Consider the following 23,263-nt stretch of genomic DNA (forward strand, 5'->3'; position numbering starts at 1 on the left):
AATTGAAGAAGCGCAAGAAGGGGACTGACTACCCTGGTTACTTGGGCCGTCAATCTTCTTTTGCATTTGCAAGAAAACAGAAGAAGCGTGTGCGTTTTGAAGGACCACCCAATTCTTCTTCCGCTTCTTTTGACAGTTCTTCTAGCTCTTCCGACTCGAGTGAGGAGGAGAGAAAGAGCAAGAAGTGAAGCAAAAAGCAAATCTTTGGAAAGACCAAGAAAAAGGAAAGCCATTTGGGAGCGGTCTAAGTGCAAGGTCATGTGATTGCTTATGAAAGCAAATTATTTTCAAGACCAGAATTGATAACACAGAATTATGAGAAAGAGCTATTAGCAGTGATCCGTGCTCTTACTCAATGACGACATTACCTACTCAGAGCAGATTTCACAATCTTTATTGATCATCAAAGTTTACACTACGTCTTGTCACAAAATCTGCTTTCGGGAAAGCAAAACATTGTCCATGTTCAGAGACAAAAAAACTTGGTGGAAGATGCATCGTCTCGGAAGCCCCTAGTCTTGGCTATTTTCGTGATTCATCAAAGAAGCTTCGAGGATATGGTTGACCAGTACGCCATTGACCCGGATTTTTCCGATGTATTCACTAGGATACAGAATGGAGAGGTAGTAGCAAGATATTCCATACAAGATAGCTACTTGATGACAAAAACAATATTGTGTGTCACAACCGTTGAGGGAAAAGGTTTTGACTGAGTGTCATTGTCCACCTTTTATGGGTAACCGTGGCATCGACACCACCTTGAAAGGTGTGGAGCGTTACTTCTTTCGACTGAGACTCTAGAAGGATGTGCACAACCTTGTTCAGAGCTGTTTAGTATGCTAGAAGATCAAGTTTGACATGCATAAGGCACAGGGATTACTACAACCTTTACCCATTCCCACCCACCCCTAAAAAAGTACTGCGATGAATTAATTTAATCTCTCGAAGACACAGAGTGGGCACGATGGCATTAGGACTGCCATCGACAAATTTAACAAGCAAGCTCACTTCACTCCAATGAAGAAAACAATCATGTCGGACCATTTGACGAGACTTTTCATTGCGCAAATATTTTGATTACATGGCATGCCTGAGACAATAGTCTCCGACACAGATATCCAATACATGAGTGTGTTATGGAGGGCTGTTTGGAGAACATTGGCACACGATTGCAACTCTCGTCATCATTCCACCCACAAACACATGGGCAATCTCAGATTGCAAATTCGATTGTTCTGGATTTATTGAAGTATCGCACCTCTGATCAAAAGACTCAATGGGAAAAAAAATTGCCTTCGGTGGAATTTACCTACAACAAAACGGTTCACTCTTCGTTGGGGAATACGCCTTCTAGGATAATTGAAGATGCTCCAAAGGTTCCACCCTTTCTCAACACTAAGGCCAAGATTTTTGAAGCCGACCAATACACGAGGGAATCGGACACTACTTTTGCCAAGGTCCAAGAAGCTTTAGCGGAATCTCAAGAACATAAGAAGGCAACGGTTCGACTTCACGAGAATTGAAATTAAAGGAAGACGATTGGATGCTCTTACATTTTGAGAAGGCACGCCAAAAAAAGCGAAAGGGAAAGGAGCAGCTTTTTCCAAAGCTTAGCATGAGGTGTTATGGACCTTTCCAGATAAAGGCAAAAGCCCTAACCATGGAGGAGATTGATAAGATCCGCCAATGATCGATGATGGATCTCCTATGATGATGCTCTTTTGAGGATTGTACCCTGCTCATCTTGTACCAAACTTTATATCAGCTCTTGCCCATTATATCCCCCCACACACCCCCATTGTGTTGTATTAGCCCTCATTTACAACTCAATCCCCCCCCCCCCCCCCCAAAAAAGAAAAGGTTCACGGATCCCATTATCCATGCTAAATCCTACACCCTAAGTACTGAGCACGAAGCCCTAACCTTAACCCTGAGCCCTGACCTACAGACAGCAATTTTCAGTGTACCCATGGTGTCCTTGAACATTCCAGTTTCGAGAGCAGCAGGAAATGTGAATTATTGGTGATAGCACATACTGGTCTGCATTACCATCATAACCACATTCTCAACCTTCAAACCCCTTTTAAACAGCATCAGATCATCAAAGACAACTTCAAGAGTAAAGAAAAACTCACATAAGATGCAAACTCTCTCATCCACAACGTTGTTGCGAGCAATGTTCCAGTCCCAGACCTTCTCAATGCAAACAATGCGGACAGACAACATTTACATGAATAACAGCGAGCAAGACTCTAACCTCTTCCTCCAAAAAACCACTACACCGACCTTGTTGCTCTCTGCTTTTTGCTGCAACAGTGTCTCCAATAGAAAAACAACTGAGTGAGTTGATTATAACCTTGAACAACAGAGTGTGCAGATTATGAAGGTTTCCTACAAAAACGAGAGCTCGGCTAGCAGATTAACATCTACATCTAGAGAGCTCTACTTCCCGCCCAATGTGGGAAAATGACTGGGGTCTTCGATGCTAGGAGCTGTTGCTTCTCGAGATGTATATCCACCTCCATATCCACCCCTGAAGCCTCCACGCTCGCCACGACCACGACCTCCCCTGCCACGACCACGACCTGAGGGACTGAAGTACGCATCACCTTCAGTTGGCTTCAAAAACTCATTGATGCTGACAGGCTTCAAGAGCAATCCGAAATGTCAGGAAAAACCAAAACATTTTACTCAAAATAATCAAAACATCCCAAGCAAACTGACACAAACCTTTTTTGTTCTCTCATCTTTCTCTGCTATCTCTTTCTTCTTGCCCTTATCAGCACCACCCTGCAAGTACAATGCAGAACAACAAATCAAAAACTCTGTTTTTTCTTAAAAGGATGTGAGCTAAGATGTCGATTGCTCCACCAGCAGTGCAAAGTCCAGAATCTACTACCCACCCTTATAGAAAAGAAACTCACACCAGGCAAATCGGATCGCAAAGCGGCAAAACAGAAGAGGTATCTCACCAGTTTCAAGAAGTTCTCTTCTTCACTTTTCTTCTCAACAAGCTGCATGGTTGCAAATTCCTTGTCAACAGTGACCTTCCTCTCTTTTGCTTTGAGAGCTTCTAGGTTTTTCCTCTTCTCACTCAATACCTTCTCGTACTCCTCTAGAGTCATCTCCTGCACAAGAACACAGAGCTGATTTATAATTTCCTTGACACGTAATGAGCATAGAATAAGAAAATGTACTTGATTCACTTTGTACCTTCTCCTCCTCTTCTACTTCCACTGGTTTCTCTGCATCTTCACCCTCTGGCCGCACATCCTCTGCTTTTTTCTCTGTATCCTTGGGTGAAGCAGGCTTTTCTTCTTCTCTGACTTCATCTGGATTGTCCCTGTTATGGAGCAAACAAATCATAATTGCTTCAAAAGAAGTGGCAATTAAGGAAAGGTTGAGCATCATTCCAAACACAGCAAAAGGCCACTCACAGAACACTCTGCGGATCAATCTCAACACCCCAATTTCCTCGACCAGCTCCTTCGCGCTTTACCTCATTGCTGAACAAAGTAAGCACACAATTATCAATTGACCAACATAGCATTCTTACCAACCAACTAAAAAAAACAGGCATACCCTCGACCAGTTCCACTTCTTCGTTCATACTCTCGTTGTCTTGGACGCTCTTCACCGTCTCCCATGTAACCATATCCACGGCCTCGTCCTCGGCCACGGCCTCGTCCACGTCCGCCACCAACATCATTAGTGCGTCCACTATCCTCACCCTCAATTGGTGCATCTCCATTCAAGGGTGCATTGGCAGTTGAGAATCCTCCCCTGCCACTATTAAAACTGCGATCATTCTGCTCACTTCCTTGAAACCAACCTTCCCTAGATTGCCGGTTGTAGCCCCCTTCTGAAAACCTACCATCCCGATTTCCATAGTTCCCTCTTCCTCCACTTCGACCTCCTCGACCACCTCGACCCCTTCCACCATCACCTTGAGAATCCCTCACTGTTTCAACTTTAAAGGTAATGGTCAGAACTAGCAAAATCATTATTTGGACAAAAACTGTAATAAGTTGACCCTGTTTTAATCCACAACCATAAGAATTTGCTAGTCACGGCCAAAAACAGAACTCCTCTAAAGTACAAGACAGAGAAGCCCCCTCTTGATAACTCAAGGTTTTGTTAGTACTTTGTGGTGACAGACATATACAGGAAGGTAACCAACAACCCTTATTTAAAACTACATCAGGACTGAAAGGAGAATACACTCAGTACTTCACTCAAACGAAGATTCACATGCACTTTCCTACATAATACCATATAAAACTCTCTCATGAGAAAAGAAGATCACAAGAGAACCAAGCATTGTGAGTCCGACAGCTCTGTATGATTTCTCCTGAACAAATGAGAATTATACAGCCTACAGACTCCCAAAGTCGTGGACAAGTAGCCAGTGTAGTAACTAGCCTTGGTATGCTTACATGCTAGCCCTAACAAGAAAGAGCCATCCTTCTTTGGCATGTCAACACAAGATGCTTCAATTTCAGAGACCCCAGATTAACAAAAGATCAGTTGCACAATTCAGATATGATGAGTGTAAGTAACCACTCTCCTCTGATAGAGTTCCACAAAGTGCCCTAAGAAAGACTTCTTTTCTTTTTCTTCACTGAGAAACAGTAAACCTTTGCAAAGGCAAAAACATCTTTACGCAAAGGATTAGAGGAAAGGGCCGGAACAACTTAAACTTCAGCAGCCATGCCCACATCGATTGTAACCCTTCATTCACACTCCGCAAAACAAAATAGAATAGTCATAAGGCATTGCCACCTCTTAGTTATACAAATCCAAATGACATATCAACAGATATGAAGAGCATGACAAGAGTGACCAAAAGCTTTTCAAAGGCCCATGACTTACATTCGCACAAAAGCTTTCACATCGCATGATTCACGCATAGTAATGTAGTATATCAACCGGCAATGCCTCCTGCCCATGTTCCTCCAAAATCATTCATACTTTCATACCACATATTAGAGTAATATTTGTGATTGTTGGAAGATAGATATAAATAGAAACATGGCTCCTATAATTCTCAAATGTCAGCATACGATAATTCTGAAATGCCTCCCATAATATCTGGCCCACTACAATATTTCTCTTTGTCAAGCAATCCTTGCTTGAGAAAACAACACCCCCGAAAGATCATTCCACAAGTGCAATAGAATGCAAACCTTAGATACTCAGCACCCAAGAGATGTAGAGACTCTGAAAATTATTATAATAGCAGACTGCAATACAGGCCAAGCATCAAACTTTATGTTTACATTCACGCATATACAGCTGAACTATGTGAGTGTACTGCATGACTTCTCATTCTGGCATACAAAAACGAACCATGACTACACTGAACTACAAGCCTTGTGCAGAAGAAATGCTATGAGCCAGATCGGGGCCTTTACCTGCTTGAGCTGGAGGAGGGGGCTTGGTAGGAAGCTTGGCAACAGGCGCTGGAGTCTTCTTGAGCTCCTTTGCTGCAGGTGCAGGACGGGCAGCTCCAGCGCGCTCAAAAAGTGCAGACGGGTCGTCGTTCTCGTCATCTACAAGCAGTGCAAAATGGTTTTGATTCTCCATAGTCGAGAGGCTGTGCACTCAACACAGCAAAGCAGGGATTGCCGCAGAAGTGGGGCTACCGATAGGTCGGAGAAGCCATGGAAACGTAAGCGGGGAGCTTCACGGGCCTCTTCGATTTCCTCTGTGTCGGCGTAGGCTCTGTATCAAGTGACGACAAGGGGCCTTCGCGCCTGTGTAGTGTAGTGAAATCAATGCAACGAGGAAGATGATGATGAATATATGATGCTGATGATGAGATGAGACCGCTAGTAAACCCTTGAGCCCATTGTTAAGAATTCCTTTGTATGGATAAAGTCGCGACTCACAAGTGTTGGCAGCTCACACCTTAACCAACTCTTATGGAGCCCCCAAGTTCCAACAACATCACAAAGTTACAAGTTAGCGAAGAAGAGAACTTGAGGACTTCGTATAGTACGAACAATCCGACATGAACTCGGAAGAACATTGTATGAACTATCTAAGGAGGCCTCAAAGATCTATCCGATGAGTCTTGAACTAATAGGTATTGACGATGCAAGAAAAATAGTTAGAAAGGGTGTACTCTATGGAGCCCTATCACTTGATTGTTAAGAGGAGAGAAAAGTCTTTTGACATCATTAGCCCCTACAACCTTGTAAAAAGCCAAGAGTAGCTAGCCTATTCGCGTGGTGCAATGTTAGAGGCTACCCAAAAAACATAAGGTGCCAAGTAAAAGTAGACACGTTGAGAGAGCAAAGGTGAAAAGAAGAAAGGCATTCGCACTTGGGAAAAGTACAATTTGGCTCACAAAATCCATGTGAAGATCAAGATGTACTTATCATGGTTGTAGACATCTGTTAGTCAATGTCACTTACCAAGAAAACCTGCTCTAGAAAGGCCATCATAATTGCGTTCTCATCGCATATGTGTGTCGTAGAAGAAATCAAAGCGTCGGAGGAGAGCCTACATCCACTCTCTCTCGCTCTCACTATGTAGAGGAAGTGGCCAGATAGAATATGTCTCTCTATCCGCCTATGTGTGTGTGTCACCGCAAAGGGGATGTAGGGAGGAAGCTTGATATCGAGTCAACGTCGTCAAAGGAGAGTCAATCCTCTCTCTCTCTCTCTCTCTCTCTCTCTCTCTCTCTCTCTCTCTCTCTCTCTCTCTCTCTCTCTCTCTCTCTCTCTCTCTCTCTCTCTCTCTCTCTCTCTCTCTCTCTCTCTCTCCAAGTTGTTGCAACTTGCACTAGTCTTTTACAACTTCCCATAAGTGTTGTTGATCACACGCAAGCTGCTACTACCTGGAAAGCCCCCATAATGCTTGCTTATAAGTGACGATTGTTAACTGGTAGCTAATGGCTAATTGCTTGGGTTATATAGTCTTGTGTGTGCTTTGCTCACACATTTGTGTCTGCCTTATGTTGGATGAGTTACCAACGTTGGTCCTCTTTCTCTGAATCAACTTGTACTCATTGCTTTATGTGTATCAAGTGCTACATAATTTACAGTGTGATAAAGCATGTGCAACCCAACAACATTGGTTGCTCTATGCTGAGACTTGCGCACCCCCTTTTACTTGCTATATTCATCGACACGTGCAAATATTTGCTTGTCGTTTCTACCCATAGTTTGAAACAATGTGTGTGTAGCTTATGTATGGGTAGTTATGTGTTCTACTCTTTCCAAGGCTCTTGATTGTTGCAAAACATTCATATTAAATTGCATAGCCTTTTGCAGAGATCTCACACACCTTAATCCAAGCAAAAAAACGGAGCTTCAAGCTTTTGCATTGTAACAAAGAACATAGGCCTACTCCAATTTCCTACTGCTAAGGTCTCAACCTAAAGCTTGTGAATGCACAAAGCTGGAGTCGATGTCATTGTCACTCCCCTTTGTGCTCTGATATCAATTGAGAGGATCGAGGAGTGGGATGTGAGTGCATGAGAGTGTGCACGTGAGAGGAGAACACACATGTGTGGAGAACATGTATGTGTGGGTGGAGATCAGAGAGACTAAACCCTCTCTATCTCCTTAATCTTTTTCATACAAAGAATAAGGGGTTGATGATTAGTGACTCAGTGGGCGATCAAAATTTAGGCGACTGGCCTAGGACAAGGCACATTGCCTTTACCCCAATAGTAGGTACTCAACATTTATCATTAACCTCCATCCAAAGGAGTAGAACTCTACCCTATAGAGTTCCAAATTGCCTTCTTTAAAGCCAAGGGCCATGAGTAAATGTTTAATACATTTGCAAAATCAAATGATTAGTATCTTTAGGACATGATACTTAGATGGTTTCTTTAGGAAATGATGATTGGAACTTTCACCAAATTGTAATGTCTACTAGACTCACTCCTCTTATATGAATGGAAGCAATTAAGATACAGAGAAAAGGTTGATTACACATACATGTTGAACTCAGGATGTGTGCCGATTATAGAGTTAGCCGCTATGAGACTCTAGTGGCTCCTATTTTTGTAGCGTACAGGCCAGATAGACTTTGTTTTGGGTTCTGGGTGATCTCATGAATGATGAGAGGTGTGGATTATCAACAAACACATGTGGTAGTAATGTATGTGAACACACTTAGGACCGTCAGGGCATTTTTTCCCTCACTAAGAGGCTTTTTTCCCTCGTGCATTGTATATACACCCATCACTCTAGGGCTATCTATCTTTCCTTTGCTTAATAAGTCAAACACTCTCTAATGTGTGCCTTGAGCTTCCTTCACTTCTCCAAGTTGTGTGTGTTTTCTTGCAACCCTAATTCCAACAATTAGTATCAGAGCAGGTTGTGGCCTCCGGAGCTTAGTCGCCACCACCTCCAACACACGCCTATTAAGATATTTGGTTCGGACTCATTTCAGCCTTTGTTCCACTACAGGCAGTACTGTGCTTGCTATTTCGTCATTTTGTGCAAAAAAAAATTCAATGCCTAACAGGCCCCTTACAGTCTTCTACGGTTTGTGCTATATAGCACATGTTGTTCCCCTCTTGTTCCCACTTCGTTTCTCCTCTTTTCGGGCAGTTTTCACATCAGGTAGAGCATTTGCCATGGCTGACAACAACAAAGATGTGTTCAAGATGTGTTCAACAACAAAGATGTGTTCAAGATGTTTGCTGATGAGGATAGATTGGATGGACAATTACGTTATGTGGGCTTATATGATGCAACATGTCCTTGTGTCAAAGGGTGTCTAGAATATTGTGTAGGGCATTGATGTACGTCCTGGTTTTGAGGATGTAGGCGATGTTGAGGATGTTGCAGGTTTTGGCGGCAAGATTGTTACTGCAAGAGTTGTTTTGCCTACGGCTAAGCAAGCTCGTTGGGATGTAAAAGATGCACATACTCATGCATTGATTGTGTTGTCTGTGAATCACAATATTACTCCTCACATTCTTTTAGCAAAATGTACAAAAGAGGCTTGGGATATTCTCGTTGGTCTTTATGCAAGTCGTAATGAGACAAGAATTGCATTGTTGCATGACAGTTCCCTTGTACAAATTGTTCTTGATGCTTTGCTAGATTCTTACCAAGTTTTTGCTAGTACTTGGAGACTTATGACCCAAGGAAATCCAAAAGTTGTTAAGTTTGATGCATTACACACATTGTTGTTCAAGAGTCACTTTCCAAAAAAAATCAGGACTAGATAGCATGCAGTTGAACAGGCCTTTATTGTTGCTCAAAGAAAAGGTGGTAATAGCAATGTAGCCACTTCTCATGGTTCTTTTACGAGTGGTATATCACATGTTCCTAATGCTTTTGCTGGCAACAATTTGTCTGGGAATTTTGGTGAAAAGGGCAAAAAGAAGATGTGTTGCCATTATTCTAAAGCTAATGATCACTCGATCAAGCAGTGTCCTGAGTTGAAGGCCAAAGAGGCTAAGAAGAAAGAGGTTGGTTCCACTACAAATACTGGCTCCACTAAAAATGCAGCTATTGTTTAGTCTTCTACGAAAAGAGATTGTGATTTAAATGTTGATACAGAATGGGCTTTTAGTGCAGAGTGCACTTATGATCCTTTTGTCCATGATGGATGTTTGTCAATTGCTACAGATGCTCATGTGTGGTACTTTACAGTGGTGCTATGTCATTTAATGGCTTTGTAACTTGTGTGTAGCGGAAAATAGCATGAACATAGTGAGCATTTCATTAGAATAGATTCCTAATGAGAATAACAAGAGTGCTTGGGTGGAGAGAGCAACAAAAAGTATAACACCTAGTTAAATAGCATGAACAATACTTCAAAAGAGAGAAATTAAGCTATTGACAACAGTTGAGGACCGGAGCCGGTCCCCCCTCCAAAAGGCTTTGTATTATGGTTTCTCCCATCAAGAGAGACATTTTACAATACAATTCTTTGTGTTCCTTCAACACTAGCTAGTGCAATGAAGATGGAAACTTCAAGCACTAAGCCAAACACTTATAAAACACAACAGCAATTCCCTCAGGGTCTCAGACCCAAGACCTCACACACCTTCGAAGATGGTGAGAGCTAGCGGGGTTATGAGAGTAGATTGAGAGGAAGAAGGAGTAGTCTTACGAGAAAGATGTACCTCTCCTCACATAATCACTCATATTAGCATAGCTTAGCATAGTAATTAGCATGGTAGAGGAGATGAGCATGTGTTGAAGCTTGGCTCTTGGTTGGATTTGCATCACAAAGCCAAGAGTTGTTGGTGTAGGCCTCCCTTCTCACAAGCTTGGAGTAGGTGATAAACTTTCCATTAAAGCTTGAGAAGGAGAGAGAGAGTCTTCTTACTCCACACATGGACTACTGTGAGTGTGTATGCAATAATGCCTTGAGAAAATCAGTCCCCCTCTCTCTCTCTTGGTTAACCCCTCTTGCTATTTTCTCATGCTCACACCCTATTGGACCTCTCCATGCTTAGCCAATGGAATTTCAAGATCATAAGTGATAGCCTTCTGACATGTGTCCCCCTTTTCCCTTTTGTGAGATCTTTAGGTGATTAATTAATGCAACTAACCTCTCATTGGACCCCTTTTGTCTCCTGGCCAATAGGAATCAGGCAAGCCATTGGGCTGCTGAATGCTCATTGGACCCCTTGGGAGACTATCCACAGTAGTCTTCTAGAGAGCTTAATTCCTATTGGTTCTTTTATTTAAGTGTTTTTTTAAAAAAATTAAACTAGATTTACTCTAGCCTAATTCTCATTGGTCCATCTCCATGGCCATCCAATAGGATTTGAGTACACCTTGTGGGCATCTGGGCTAGGGAGCTAACATGCGTCCCTCATTCCCTTTGTGTAAAGGAGCTTGTGAGAGAGTGTGTGTGTGTGTGTGTGTTTCTCTCTCATCCCCTACTTGCAAGGCTCGTCCCCTCCTATGTAGGGACTATGAAGACTTTTTTGTACACACACTAAGCATCCAATTTTCCTAGTGTTTGACCTTTGGACACAACCTTTGAATTTTGGAACCTTAGCATTTTGGAAGTCTTAATGGGTTGAACCTTAGGGTCTTTAAAGCCCATTGTTGCACCTTGGTCTTTTGCAGATGGCCCCCCCTTTGGATCCCTACTGTGGTCGGTCTGCCAGCTTAACCAATATTCTAGCTTTTTCTCCCCTCGCACTTCCCCATAATAAATGATCAGTTTAACATGAGAAATTTATTTAGGAGAATTAGATATTAGTTATAAGATCCAATCATTTTCTTTAAAGGCTTGGGCTTTTTTGTGCTTATCAGCAGCAGCCTTTTGCCTTTGTTGCGAGATAGATATAGCATCATTAATCTTTTGGAAAGATTCTTGTAGGTCTCGGCTATACTCATCTGTAGCAAAGATCTTCCTGTGTACCTAAAGTAGCAGGGGACTTTTTGTCTTTCCCTCAATTACCTCGAAAGGTGCTTTTCCCGTGGAAGTATGTACAGTGTTATTGTAGGCATACTCCACTAAGGGTAAGTACTTTTCCCATTGGGACCTTTAATCTACTTCCGTTACATAGGCTTTTAGTAGATCAAGAATTGTTAGGTTAGCTATTTCACTTTGGCCATCCGTTTGCGGGTGATAGGCTGAAGAGAAGTTTAGCCTTGTCCCTAAATTCTCAAAGAGACCCTTCCAGAAATTACTGGTCATTCTAGGCTATCCAACACTATGGACATTGGCAAGCCATGGTACTTGAAGATTTGTGAAATGAAGAGGGTTGCCATTTGATGGGCATTGATAGTCTTTTTGACAGGTATAAAATGAGCTTGTTTACTGAACCTATCTACTATCGTCCATATTCCCGTATTCACATGGATAGACTTAGGCAATCCAAAGATAAAATCCATGGATATGCTCTTCCATAGCGAATTAGGGATTGGCAAGGGTTGAAGATATCCAAGTTGCTTCCCTTTATCAAACTTCGTCTTTTGGCATACCGCACATTTAGAAACATACTCTTGTATGTTTGCTTTCATGGTAGGCCAATAGAAATATGTTTCAATCCCCTTCAGGGTAGACCGAATCCCTCTATGCCCCGCATAAAGAGGAGCATGAGATTCATAAATTACTTTCTCTCGTAGTGAGTTAGTAACACATAGTCTATTGCCATAGAGAAGATAACCATCTTGTAAAGTAAATGGTTCCTCTTTCTTCCCTAATGCAAGGGCTGAAATCACATCTCTAAAATCGGGATCAATAGCATACTCATCTATCATAGAAGATAGATCATTGTGAGTTGCTATGGAAACCGCATTCACTCTCGGCCATCTTGAGAGTGCATCGGCTACTTGATTATGCTTGCCAACAATGTGAGCAATATGAAAATGAAATTGCGAAAGGAAATTTGCCCACCTCATTTTTTTGTCGGAGATCTTGGTCTGCATCATGAAGTACTTAAGACTTTGGTGATCCGTTCGCAGAATGAAAGGAGTCCCCAATAAATAGTTATTCCATGAGTCTAAGGCTTATAGAGCTGCGAGGAGTTCCTTTTCGTATATGCCTAGAGCTTGCTCAACAGGGTCGAGCCTTTCATAGGCTATGGCGTGCCCTTCTTGAAGCAAAACAGTTCCAAGGCAATCACCACAAGCGTCACATTGGACCTCAAATGGCTTTGAGAGATCCGGTAGTAGTGTCAACACAGGTTGAGAGATAAGCTTTTTGAAAGCATTGTTCTCCTTGGTAGACCATGTATACCTAATGTTTTTCTTTGTTAGGCCATGTAATGGTCCTGCTATTAGTGAGAACTTTTCTATGAAGCGTCTATAGTATGCACACATACCTGTAAAGCTTCTTAGTTCATGAAGATTCCTTGGTTTAGGCCATCCTTTTATTACCTCTAACTTTGATGGATCCATTTGGATCCCATCTTGAGAGATAATGTGACCTAAATAATGAATCTCTTGCAAGAAAAAATCACTTTTCTTTCGATTAACATAAAGTTTATTCTCTCTTAGAACTTGAAATATTACCTGGAGGTGTTGCTTGTGTTCGTCTAATGAATTAGAGTAGATGATGATATCATCAAAGAACACTCCAATAAAGGTTTGGTGAGGCTTGAATAGCTTCTCCATCTAGCGGTTGAATGTGGCTGGTGCATTGGTCAAGCCAAAAGGCATGACAATATATTCGTAAAGACCAAACGTAGTGCGAAATGCAGTCTTTATAATGTCCCGATCAACTATCCTTATTTGATGGTAGCCACTTTTTAGGTCAATCTACTGAAGTAGGTGGACCCTTGTAGCTTATCAAATAGGTCTTCTACCCGTGGAACGGGAAACCTATTTTTGATAGTGATCCTATTTAGTGCTCTATAGTCGACACACATACGATATGTGCCGTCTTTCTTTTGCAGGTGAAAGCATGACTGGGTGGACACCAAAGCTGTGTCCGAGACATCACTATTTGGAAAATTAATAGCTGTAATATGTTTGACAAAGATAGAAGAACCCAAGGCGTGTGATATATCATTGGATAGCTCTTGAAGAGGAGAATCTAAAAAGCTGTTTGGCACCAAATTTAGAATTAATTTGCAAAAATTTTACCGCACACCAAGTCTAATAGTGCAGCTATTCAAAACTAGTAATCAACCCATAAAAGTGTACCACCAAGTCATGCTTTCACCCTTGCACTAATAGCACAGGTGAGCAAACTGTAGATGAGCTAGGCCTAACCATGCCCTTCTCAACTAACTCATGCACTTGCCGCATAATCTCCTCTTGTTGAGCTTGAGAAACTCTATAAGGAGGTTTATTAGGCGGTGAACTTCTTGGAAGAAGTTCAATTGCATGGTCATCATTGCCTCGTTTAGGAGGTAGTTCACAAGGGATGTCGTCAATAAAGACATCTTGAAACCCCTTGAGAAAATTGGATAACTCTAATTCTTTGTGATTGTTTATATTTTCTTTTGTTAAAGCATTAGGTTTTGAGAATCTTTAACAAAAATCAGTACACGGAAATAGAGCTCTTTATTGACTTATTGAAAGCTTGTGTATGTACAATGGGTATGGTGTTACCCATTTGCTTAGCATCTATGTACATATCTTTTTCTCTGAACCTAAAGTAGATTCTCCTTTTAGGGAATTTAACATTGGCAGCCATACGACCAAACCATGGTGCCCCTAGGATTACATCCTCATGCTTGAGAGGAGAGATAAAGAAGTCCTCTTTGTCCACATAGCTTTGGACATGGAGCCTCAATTTCCCGATTAAGGGAGTGACTGAAGCTTCTTGCCCCTTGAAAGCACCATCTGCGCGGGTAGGACATCTCCCATCTCGTAAGCTTGTATGCCTAGCTTGGTGGCCAACTCTATGGATATGAAATTGTGAGTAGAACCAGGGTCAAAGAGAATAAAGGCATCATTTTCTCTTACCTTTCCCCAAGCATGGCATAGAGGAGATCCTTTGTGGTGAGTATCCTCCTCTTGGATTTCGACCAAGGTAGCTCTAGGAGGCTCATGGCGGGTGTTCTTTTACGGCAAGTGCGGTACACATGCCTTTGCTTGCTGCACTTGAAACAACGGTTATCCTTGCGATAAGCTCAAGCTCTTTAGGAGAGAGTTTGTTTTTGCCTTTGTAAACTCCCTTCTCCTTATCTTTGTTGGAATTGCCCTTAGGACGATTTTTGGACATTGTCCTTCACTGAGGCTCATTGGAACCCTTGTTTTTTGTGGGCTTAGAATTTCTTTTAGCCTCTGTTTGGTAATTGATTCGAGAAGCCACTATAGTATGGTGTATAACCGCCGATATGGTGCGTGGCCTTTGGGAGTTGACATACTCCGCCATTTCTTCAATTAAGCCCACACAAGATTGTTGCTTTTGCTCTCCAAAATCCATATTTTTGAAGACAGTGACTTTGAGATGTAAGTTCCAAAACTTGTCTACATATTTGTGAATGGATTCGTAGGGAGAGAGCTTCAAGCTTCGCCATTCAGTGAGTACTTTGTCTTTGGCATCGGTGGCCAAAACCTGCTTCATAATGGAAGCTCTTAAAGCTTTCCATGTTCGTGGAGCTTCACTGTTGGCCGTAGGCTAGACCACCATTGCTTGCCGGACTTTTGAAAGTGCATAGCTACATGGCGTAGCTTAGAGGACTCCGTGAAGCCCTCATCTCCAAACGTCGCATCGAATTGTTGGATAAAGGCCAAGACTTTGTCCGTAGCACCAAAGGTGCCATTGTAGGTAAGGAAAGAGATGCTCTTTCCTCCCTCTTTGAACTTCTTGAGCTTGGACGACCTCTTCCACGCGGCATAGGATTTCCTATGGCCTCTTCTTTTTGATGGTTCAAAAGTTGCACCATCACTTTTGAGGAAGATGGAGAAGAGGGTGACCTCTTTCTCGCCTTTTTCTTGCCTTGATCTTCTTTGTCTTCACCATCACTTTCTAAGAGGAAGAGTATGAAGAAGATGGAGAAGAGGGTGTCCTCTTTCTTGCCTTTTTCTTCTCATGCTTTTTGTCATCCCTCTTTGAATTATGGTGTGGAGAAGTGTGCGATGGTCTTATCTGTTTTGGAGGTAACGGAGAGCGTTCAGCCCGCCGTCTTCATGGAGCCATCTCCGTCGAGGTGGTAGGGGACTCACTTCTTTCTTGTTCCTTCGGTGGAGGCTCTTGAGTTCTCCTTTGAGAAGGAGATGCGTCATCAAGAAGCAAATTTCTGAGCCCTTCGTATGGATCCTCTTCTTCTTCCTGAGGCCTCTTTTGGAAGTATTGCAAGGAGGCTTCCTAGGTATCTCTCGTCGTGGTGGGGAGCTTGGAGAATCCCACGAGCACGAAGCTACCACTGCACTTCACTTTGGAGGGATGGATTGCCCATGGCTTGTTGAAGCCTAGAAACAAGATAGTTAACAAGCATAGGGGCATCATCAGTAGCTTGCTCATTAGCAAAATCAAAGTTATCAACATTAACTTCACTCTCTTTACTATTGTCAGCCATTCTAACAACTTTTAGGTGTAAACTTTTTAGGTGTACTTTGGCACTTCAAGCCCTAGTTGCTACTCCTCTTTACCCCTTTAGAAAAAGCACTCAAGCTATTGTACCCGTGGCTCAAATACCATTAATTGCAAGGAATAGAAGAGAGGGTCGTTCAACACCAAAACAACACTGGCTCCTGTCAAGCTTCTAATGGCTCAATAGTGGTTAAGCCGTAGGCAAGCCCCATAGGACTCCACTATTAAGACCAAGCTCTCGACGGTGATGCCCCGTTATCCGCACAAAGGCAGGCGCACTACAAGACTGAAAAATCCCTATTCTACTTACTCAAATGCAATTAATAATACCAACCATTTATAGCTAGCTTGAGGACCTCCCTTCTTGAGCAAGAAAAAAGAAACCTTGTGCTCTGATACCAATGTAACATTTAATGGCCTAGTAACTTGTGTAGGCATCGTCTTGTCAGCATTGCTAGCACCCGCTTGCTCACTTTCTCCAATGTTAGTGAGCGTCACAGTAGGTCAACAAATAATTTGGGTGCAGTTTTACAACTCGATGTGCTCCAAATTTCCGTTTGTGCTCATTTTGGCCTCTGTTTCATCACTACAAGCAGTACTGTGTAGGCAATTTTGTCCTTTTGTGCAAATTTTTTGTCAGTGCAAATTTTTGCATAACAAGTCCCTTACAATCTTCTTTGGGTTGTTCTATATAGCACGTGTTAGTCTTGCTTTATTTCTCCTCTTTTTGGGCAATTTTCACATAAGGTGCAAACACTCGCCATGGCTGACAACAACATAGATGTGTTCAAAGATGTTTGTTGCTGAGGATAGATTGGATGGGGATAACTAACCAATGTGGGATTACATGATGCATCATGTCTTGTATCAAAGGGCATTTGGAATGTTGTGTAGGGCATTGATGTACGTCTTGATTTTGTGGGTATAGGTGCTGTTGAGGATGTTGTAGGTTTTGGCGGTAGGATTGATGCTGCTAGAGCTGTTTTGCCTATGACTGAGCAATCTTGTTGGGATGTTAGAGATGCACAGGCTCATGCATTGATTGCATTATCTATGAAGTGCACTATTACTCCTCACATTTGTTCAGCTAAATCTTCAAAACAGGCTTGGATATTTTGGCTGGTCTTTATGCAAGCCGCAACAAGGCTAAAATTGCATTGTTGTGTAAAGAGTTGAAGTCAAAGATTATGCATGAGGAAGACGACATAGACACTTTCCTTGCTGGTATCAAGGATATTAATGAGCAACTCATTTCTGCACATGAAGTCATTTATGGTGGCAGTTCCCTTGTGCAGACTGTTCTTGATGTATTGCCAGATTCTTACTAGACTTTTGCTAGTACGTGGAGACTTATGACCCAAGGGTATCCTAGTTTGATGCATTATGCACATTGTTGTTGCAAGAGTCACTTTCAAGAAAGAACAGGGCTAAACAGTGTGCAATTGAAAACGCTTTTATTGTTGCTCAAAGAAAAGGTAGTAATTGCAATGTAGTTAGTTCTCATGGTTCTTCAGCGAGTGGAAAATCACATGTTCCTAATGCTTCTGCTAGAAACACTTTGTCTAGGAATTCTGGTGAAAAGGGCAAGAAGAAGATGCATTGCCATTATTGTAAAGCCTCATTAGGAAAAATTTGGACTCTCAAAGGGGCCCTATAAGGACTTTGACTTTCTCTCTCTTGTCCAAAACAGGCACACGGTAAATTTTTTACAAATGAAATCAAAACTTGTCTTACCTTTTGGAATCAGGAAGTACTCATTGAGATCTATCATCCATTGATATATAACATGCCATCATATTCCTTATATTCTAGAAGATTCCATTTTTTGATGTGACAATTTCGTCTTATAAATGGAATCTCTCCTCACATTTCAACTTCAGTGCGTAGGCCATAACTTCAAAAAATCGACTCCAAATTTGTCACAATTTGGGGATATAGAACCTACTTTCTAAGATCTTTCCAATCATATGTTGGTTGATAGGGTTTTGACAAAGCGATCATGGATTTCACCAGGTTGCCCAGTTTGGACAAGAGAGAAAAGTCAAACATCCTTATAGGGCCCCTTTGAGAGTCCAAATGTTCCCTAATGCACTTGATCAAGCAGTGTCTTAAATTGAAGGCAAAAGATGCCAAGAAGAAAGAGACTGGTTCCACTACAAGTACAGCTATTGTAGATTCTTCTATGAAAAGAGATTGTGATAATGATGTATATGCAGAGTGGGCATTTAGTGTAGAGTGCACTTATGATCCTTCTCTCCATGATGCATGTATGTCAATTGCTACATATTCGCATGTGTGGTACTTTGATAATGGTGCTACAAAACACATTACCTCTCATTGTGACTTGTTTATCTCTCTTGTCTAAGAACCAAGAGCTTGCTTAAGAGATCCACCTCCCTACCACCCTATATATAGACCATATGACTCATGGCCCTAGTCCATGTTAACCCTCATGCACATTCCCATCACCTACAATAGACACCGTATTATTATTTGGTAGAGTCAGGTACCGGGCTTGTCGGTCCAATAGGAATGGTTAAGAGTGATCGTCGATGAGAGGCGCACTCTAAAGCTGGAACCTATGATATTTGGGTGAGATTGGCTAAGTGTGGGTGTCCAAATGTGAACAGGCAAGCCCATATAAAAGTCAATCTAAACCTAAAAAACCTCATTCTCTCATTTGTGCAATGCAAGAAGAGTGCTCTTGCTCCATCTCCTTCTCCGTCTCCCTTGTGTACTAGTGTGTGTGTGCGCTTGAGAGAGAGAGAGAGAGAGAGAGAGAGAGAGAGAGAGAGAGAGAGAGAGAGAGAGAGAGAGAGAGAGAGAGAGAGTGATCGAGCATTATGGCGACACGATGGCGGCGAGGCTGTTGAGTGCGGCGTAGCGGAGTCTCCCTCTTCTTCGCGGCGAGGAATCCTCCACGACAGCAAGCGTAGGGCAGTGAGTGACACACCATCGTCATCTTTGAGCTTACTAGTTTAGGCTAGTTGTGTGCTTGGAGCCATCTGTGGCTCACACACAGTGTATTGGCAAGTCCTTTGCATTGACACGTGCGACAAACACACACATTTTTGGCGCCTCTATCGGAGAAATTCCTTGCACTAAGCTCAAGAGGCACTCTGTGCTGCGTTGTGGTGCAATTTCAATTGTAGGAAAGGTAGAGAAGGAAGGCGTGTGTGTTGAGAAGGAGTTTGTTTTGCCGCAGTGTATTGTTTTGTTAATAAGGTATTGAAAGGTGCTGTGTTTTTTTCTGTTCATAAGGTGTCTTCTCTGTGATAGAATTAAGGTAGTAGATCCATAATGTTAGTTCTGTGTAAAGTACAGTAAGTAGTTCTGTTAGTATAGCCAATGAGTTGCTGTAGTAGTGTGTTAGTGTGTAATAGTAGCTCTATTAGTTGTAAGTAGGTAGGTTAGGTGAGTGTGTGCTCGCGCGCATAGCGTGGCCGCGGTGACCTTATCCCCAAAAAAAAAAGATTTTTTTAATAAACATTTTAAAGGTAGGATCAGGATCGAGAATATCCCCTAGACCCAAGCCCAGAACCAAGCCCAAGCTCACGCTCAGGCTCAGGCGTCCGTCCCCCTTTAAAATTACGTATTTTAGCCTCACGTGTAGGTAAAAATTGACCTTTTTGAGGACCAACGGAGCTTCGGGTAATCAAACACGGTGCTGTAAAGCACACCATGACCCCCTGAGTGATACGCTCATTTCGAGCTTCCACACGCTCTAATCCAAAAATCGATCATTAAAAAACATCAAAAAATGAGGAAAAACAGATGCCTCAAAAATTAAGCGATAACCTTCGAGGTTATTCGCCGATGCTTGAAGGGTGACTAAGACACATGCATCTGTGCTCTGGTCATGTGCTAGAGACGGAGCAACTAGCGAGCATTTTGACTTACGCGAGTTCTCAATATCCACCTACCTTAGGTTCCGGGCCCTCGGCGAGGATCCAAGGTAGTACAAACCAAGACCCAAACATAGCGGGTAGTGACTCTTCCTCTGACTACGACGTCATGGAAGGTTACCCAATGCCTAATCCTGATAGGTCAAGCCAAGACATGCATGACATGGGCCCATGGTCCGGACTGAGCGTGCTTAGCCGCTTGAAGGAAACCTTTAATAGAGCCACTCGCTCCGAACATGGCGCTAATGATTTAAATGAGGGGGGTGGGGAAGTAAATTCCTAATTCATGACCAATGTAGACCCATGCTCTTGGAGAGTGTGCATGTGAATGCTCCATTCACTGCACACCCTGAATCTTCAGAGCTATTCCCCTCCAAGGTCATATTATCTGATGGTAGAAGCCTTGCCGAAGTGCAAGAGGTTGAGAGATATATCATTGCGGCTAGGAAAAAGGAAATTGAGAGCTTACGCAAGGTGGAGCAAGGAAGAGAGTTAAAAGAGAAAGCCCCTATGTCAATATCATTGCTAGGAGAGTAATCGAGTGCGCCTGACTTAGCAACCACTAAGGGCCAAACCATAGAGAGCCACATTGCATCTAGCTCAAAGGACACCCCTAGTCAATATCATTGCTAGGAGAGTAATCGAGTGCGCCTGACTTAGCAACCACTAAGGGCCAACCCATAGAGAGCCACATTGCATCTAGCTCAAAGGACACCCCTAGCACCTCAATCCTAGATGGAGCATTCTTAAATGAGAACTGGGAGTACGAACTACAAACGGAAACTCTATCCGACCTATACACAGGTCACACCTATCACGTGGGTTGGTTAGATGCCCGTTAGATGTCCTACAATCCCCAACGGGTGCTACTAGTGTGGAGGATCAACAACAAAGATTTTTTGAGGTCATCCATAGGGTTATTGAGTTAGAGAGACAGAACAAGGGGATCAACATGCCTTCAATGGGTCTCATGTGATTCTTGGATACAGGGAAGGCTAAACAAGCAACCTTAGCAAATAGAGACTCCCTTGGTAAGTTCGATGATCCTCCATATGTTGTTTCGCCAGGGGTCTCAGTGCAATCTGAGCCCACAAGTGATAGCTTTACCTTTCCAAGTCTAGCTCATCTTTCCCTTGATGACACCACGGCTACCATGCCTACACCAATGATGGGCATGCCAAGAAACATGCCATGGACCTCATTTGTTAGTAAAGCACCGCTACATGGTAGCTCAATTCCTGCAACAGTACCTACAAGTGTGTACCAATAGTATACACCCATGGGTCCTCGTACTCATGTGGTTCCTACCCCTCCCATTGTTTCAACAACCTATGCTCCACAACCACAACACCCAAGTTCTTATTTCCATGGGACAATATCGGCTAGCATTAGCATGTCACATCCGACGTCTGCTATGCCTAGGGCCACACATATGAACTTTGGGCCACCACATGGCACAATATCGTACCCAACATGGAACCCAAGGGCTTTCTATGCGCCAAGCCCAATGCGAATACCTACTCCACATGTAGTCTCTGAAGCGCCTTCACCCATGGTGCCTGCTCACTTAGGTGACTTGGTAACATTTGCTCATGCTATTGGTCGATCTATTGCTGAGAATATGCGTAACATGCCTGATAGAGACCCTAGAAGTAAGGTAGTACAAATAGCCAAGCTCACACAAAAATTTAGTGGGGACGGGGATGTGAGAAAGCATATCGAAGTGTTTGAACAAATATGCGATTCTCTAGGAGAACACAATGACCTGCATAAGAGTAATGCTTTAAGCCTAACCTTAAGTGGGAAGGCAGGGGATTGGTATAGAACCCTAAGGGTGGAAGAAAAAATAATTTAGCCTACTCTTAGTGTTGGAATTAGGGTTGCAGAGAAACACACACGGCTTGGAGAAGACGAAGGAAGCTCAAGGCACACAATAGAGACTGTGTTACTTAGTGTGCAATGGAAAGATGGATAGCCCTAGAGTGATGGTCGTATATACAATGCACGGGGAAAAAAACCTCCTAAAGAGGGAAAAATGCCCCGGCGGTCCTAGTGTGTTCACACACATCACTACCTGTGCGCTCCTTGGCGCACTGTCGAAGCAAGGGACTTGCCAATACACCGTGTGCGAGCCACAAACGGCTCCAAGCACACAACAAGCCTAAACTAGCAAGCTCAAGAGAGCAAAGGGTGTGTCACTCACCGCTCTACGCTCGCCTTCGTGGTGGATTCCTCGCCGCGATGAAGAAGAAGCTGCAGTCGTGCCGCGCTCAACCGCCTCGCCGCCGTCGTGCCTTCGTAATGCTCGATCGCACACACACTCTCCCTCTCTCTCTCTCTCTCTCACACACACACACACAAGGAGGTGAAGAAGAAGAAGATGGAGATGGAGCAAGAGCACTCTTCTATTGCACAAATGAGAGAATGAGTAAAAATTAGGTTTAGTTGGCTTTTATAGGAGCTCACCCCATTCACACTTGGGCGCCCATGCTTAGCCAACTAACCCTAGCATGTTCGTGTTAGAGTGCGCCTCTCATCGGCGATCACTCTTACCCTTTTCCTATTGGTCCGACAAGCCCGGTGCCTGACTCTACTTAAATAAATAATACGGTTATAGTGTCCGTCGTAGGCGATAGGGTGTCCGTGAGCCATGAGGGTTAACATGCCCCCCTTCCTGATGTAGATTCCGTCCTCGGAAGCTATTGAGTTGAAGCTCGTTCGTCGAGGTGGAAGAGCATTTGAGATGAATGTGCGTAGCCTTCTTCAAGCACTGCAAAATCAAACAACATTTCCACAGTAATTGCATTCTCATATACAATTAAAAATCATATGCAATTTTAGGTAGACACGTTGATTGGTAAAAAAAAAAATTCAAACAATTTGTTAGCAATGAACATTAAATTGCAATGTAATCAAATGCATAAACAGATGTAAAGGTAAAAAATTAAACAAGTCTGGGGTCGCTAATTTGACGGTCGAAAGGCACTAGAGATCGAATATTAATACCATGGGTAAGCTTCTTAATTTTCTGTGGTCAATTAAGTTGTTTAATCGCGAGAGCCAAGTATTCATGTTCGAGGGCTGACTAGAGGCTATATCTAGAAGACTTTGTAGTTAAGCTACCATAAAAGGAATTTCTCATGAAATCATCGCCTGACTGATTACTTTTTCTTTGACCCCCCAAAGTCTTTTCACATTGATTCAATTATGATGTGTGTGCTTATTTTGTATGCCTTGGGTTTTTTGCTTTTCAAGGAAAAGCGCCCACACTGGGAACCTCTAGGGCTCTAGTACCATAGGCAATACATGTGAGTGAAGTACCAACTCAAGCCGAGATTTCTCTTCCAGCTTAAGATTTTACATTGTGGCACTTTGATTTTTTGTTTGTTCATTTTCAACATTTTAATTTTGTAACTTTGGGGGGTCAT

General features: G+C 42.8%; 1 protein-coding gene across 1 annotated transcript; it reads right to left on the reverse strand.

Annotated features, from left to right (window-relative positions):
* Nucleotides 1-2,116: 2,116 nt before the first annotated feature.
* On the reverse strand, nt 2,117-5,845 carry LOC147423635 (RGG repeats nuclear RNA binding protein A-like). The gene is made up of 7 exons (XM_086501401.1): nt 5,415-5,845; nt 3,583-3,961; nt 3,438-3,506; nt 3,214-3,343; nt 2,973-3,128; nt 2,731-2,790; nt 2,117-2,646 (listed from the first exon to the last, which is right to left on the reverse strand). The coding sequence occupies exons 1-7, from the start codon at nt 5,584-5,586 to the stop codon at nt 2,443-2,445; spliced, it is 1,170 nt and encodes a 389-aa protein (XP_086357527.1). The 5' UTR covers nt 5,587-5,845; the 3' UTR covers nt 2,117-2,442.
* Between the last annotated feature and the right edge of the window lie 17,418 nt (nt 5,846-23,263).

Source organism: Adiantum capillus-veneris, chromosome 26, assembly GCF_014529385.1.
Source record: "Adiantum capillus-veneris isolate H3 chromosome 26, ASM1452938v2, whole genome shotgun sequence".
In the NCBI taxonomy this organism is placed as follows: domain Eukaryota; kingdom Viridiplantae; phylum Streptophyta; class Polypodiopsida; order Polypodiales; family Pteridaceae; genus Adiantum; species Adiantum capillus-veneris.

Coding starts and splice junctions, on each gene's coding strand:
- LOC147423635 (XM_086501401.1), bottom strand. CDS start 5,586: ATGGAGAATCAAAACCATTTTGCACTGCTTGTAGATGACGAGAACGAC. Junction 3,507..3,582: donor AGAAGTGGAACTGGTCGAGG/GTATGCCTGTTT, acceptor TACTTTGTTCAG/CAATGAGGTAAAGCGCGAAG. Junction 3,129..3,213: donor AAGTAGAAGAGGAGGAGAAG/GTACAAAGTGAA, acceptor GTTCTTGTGCAG/GAGATGACTCTAGAGGAGTA.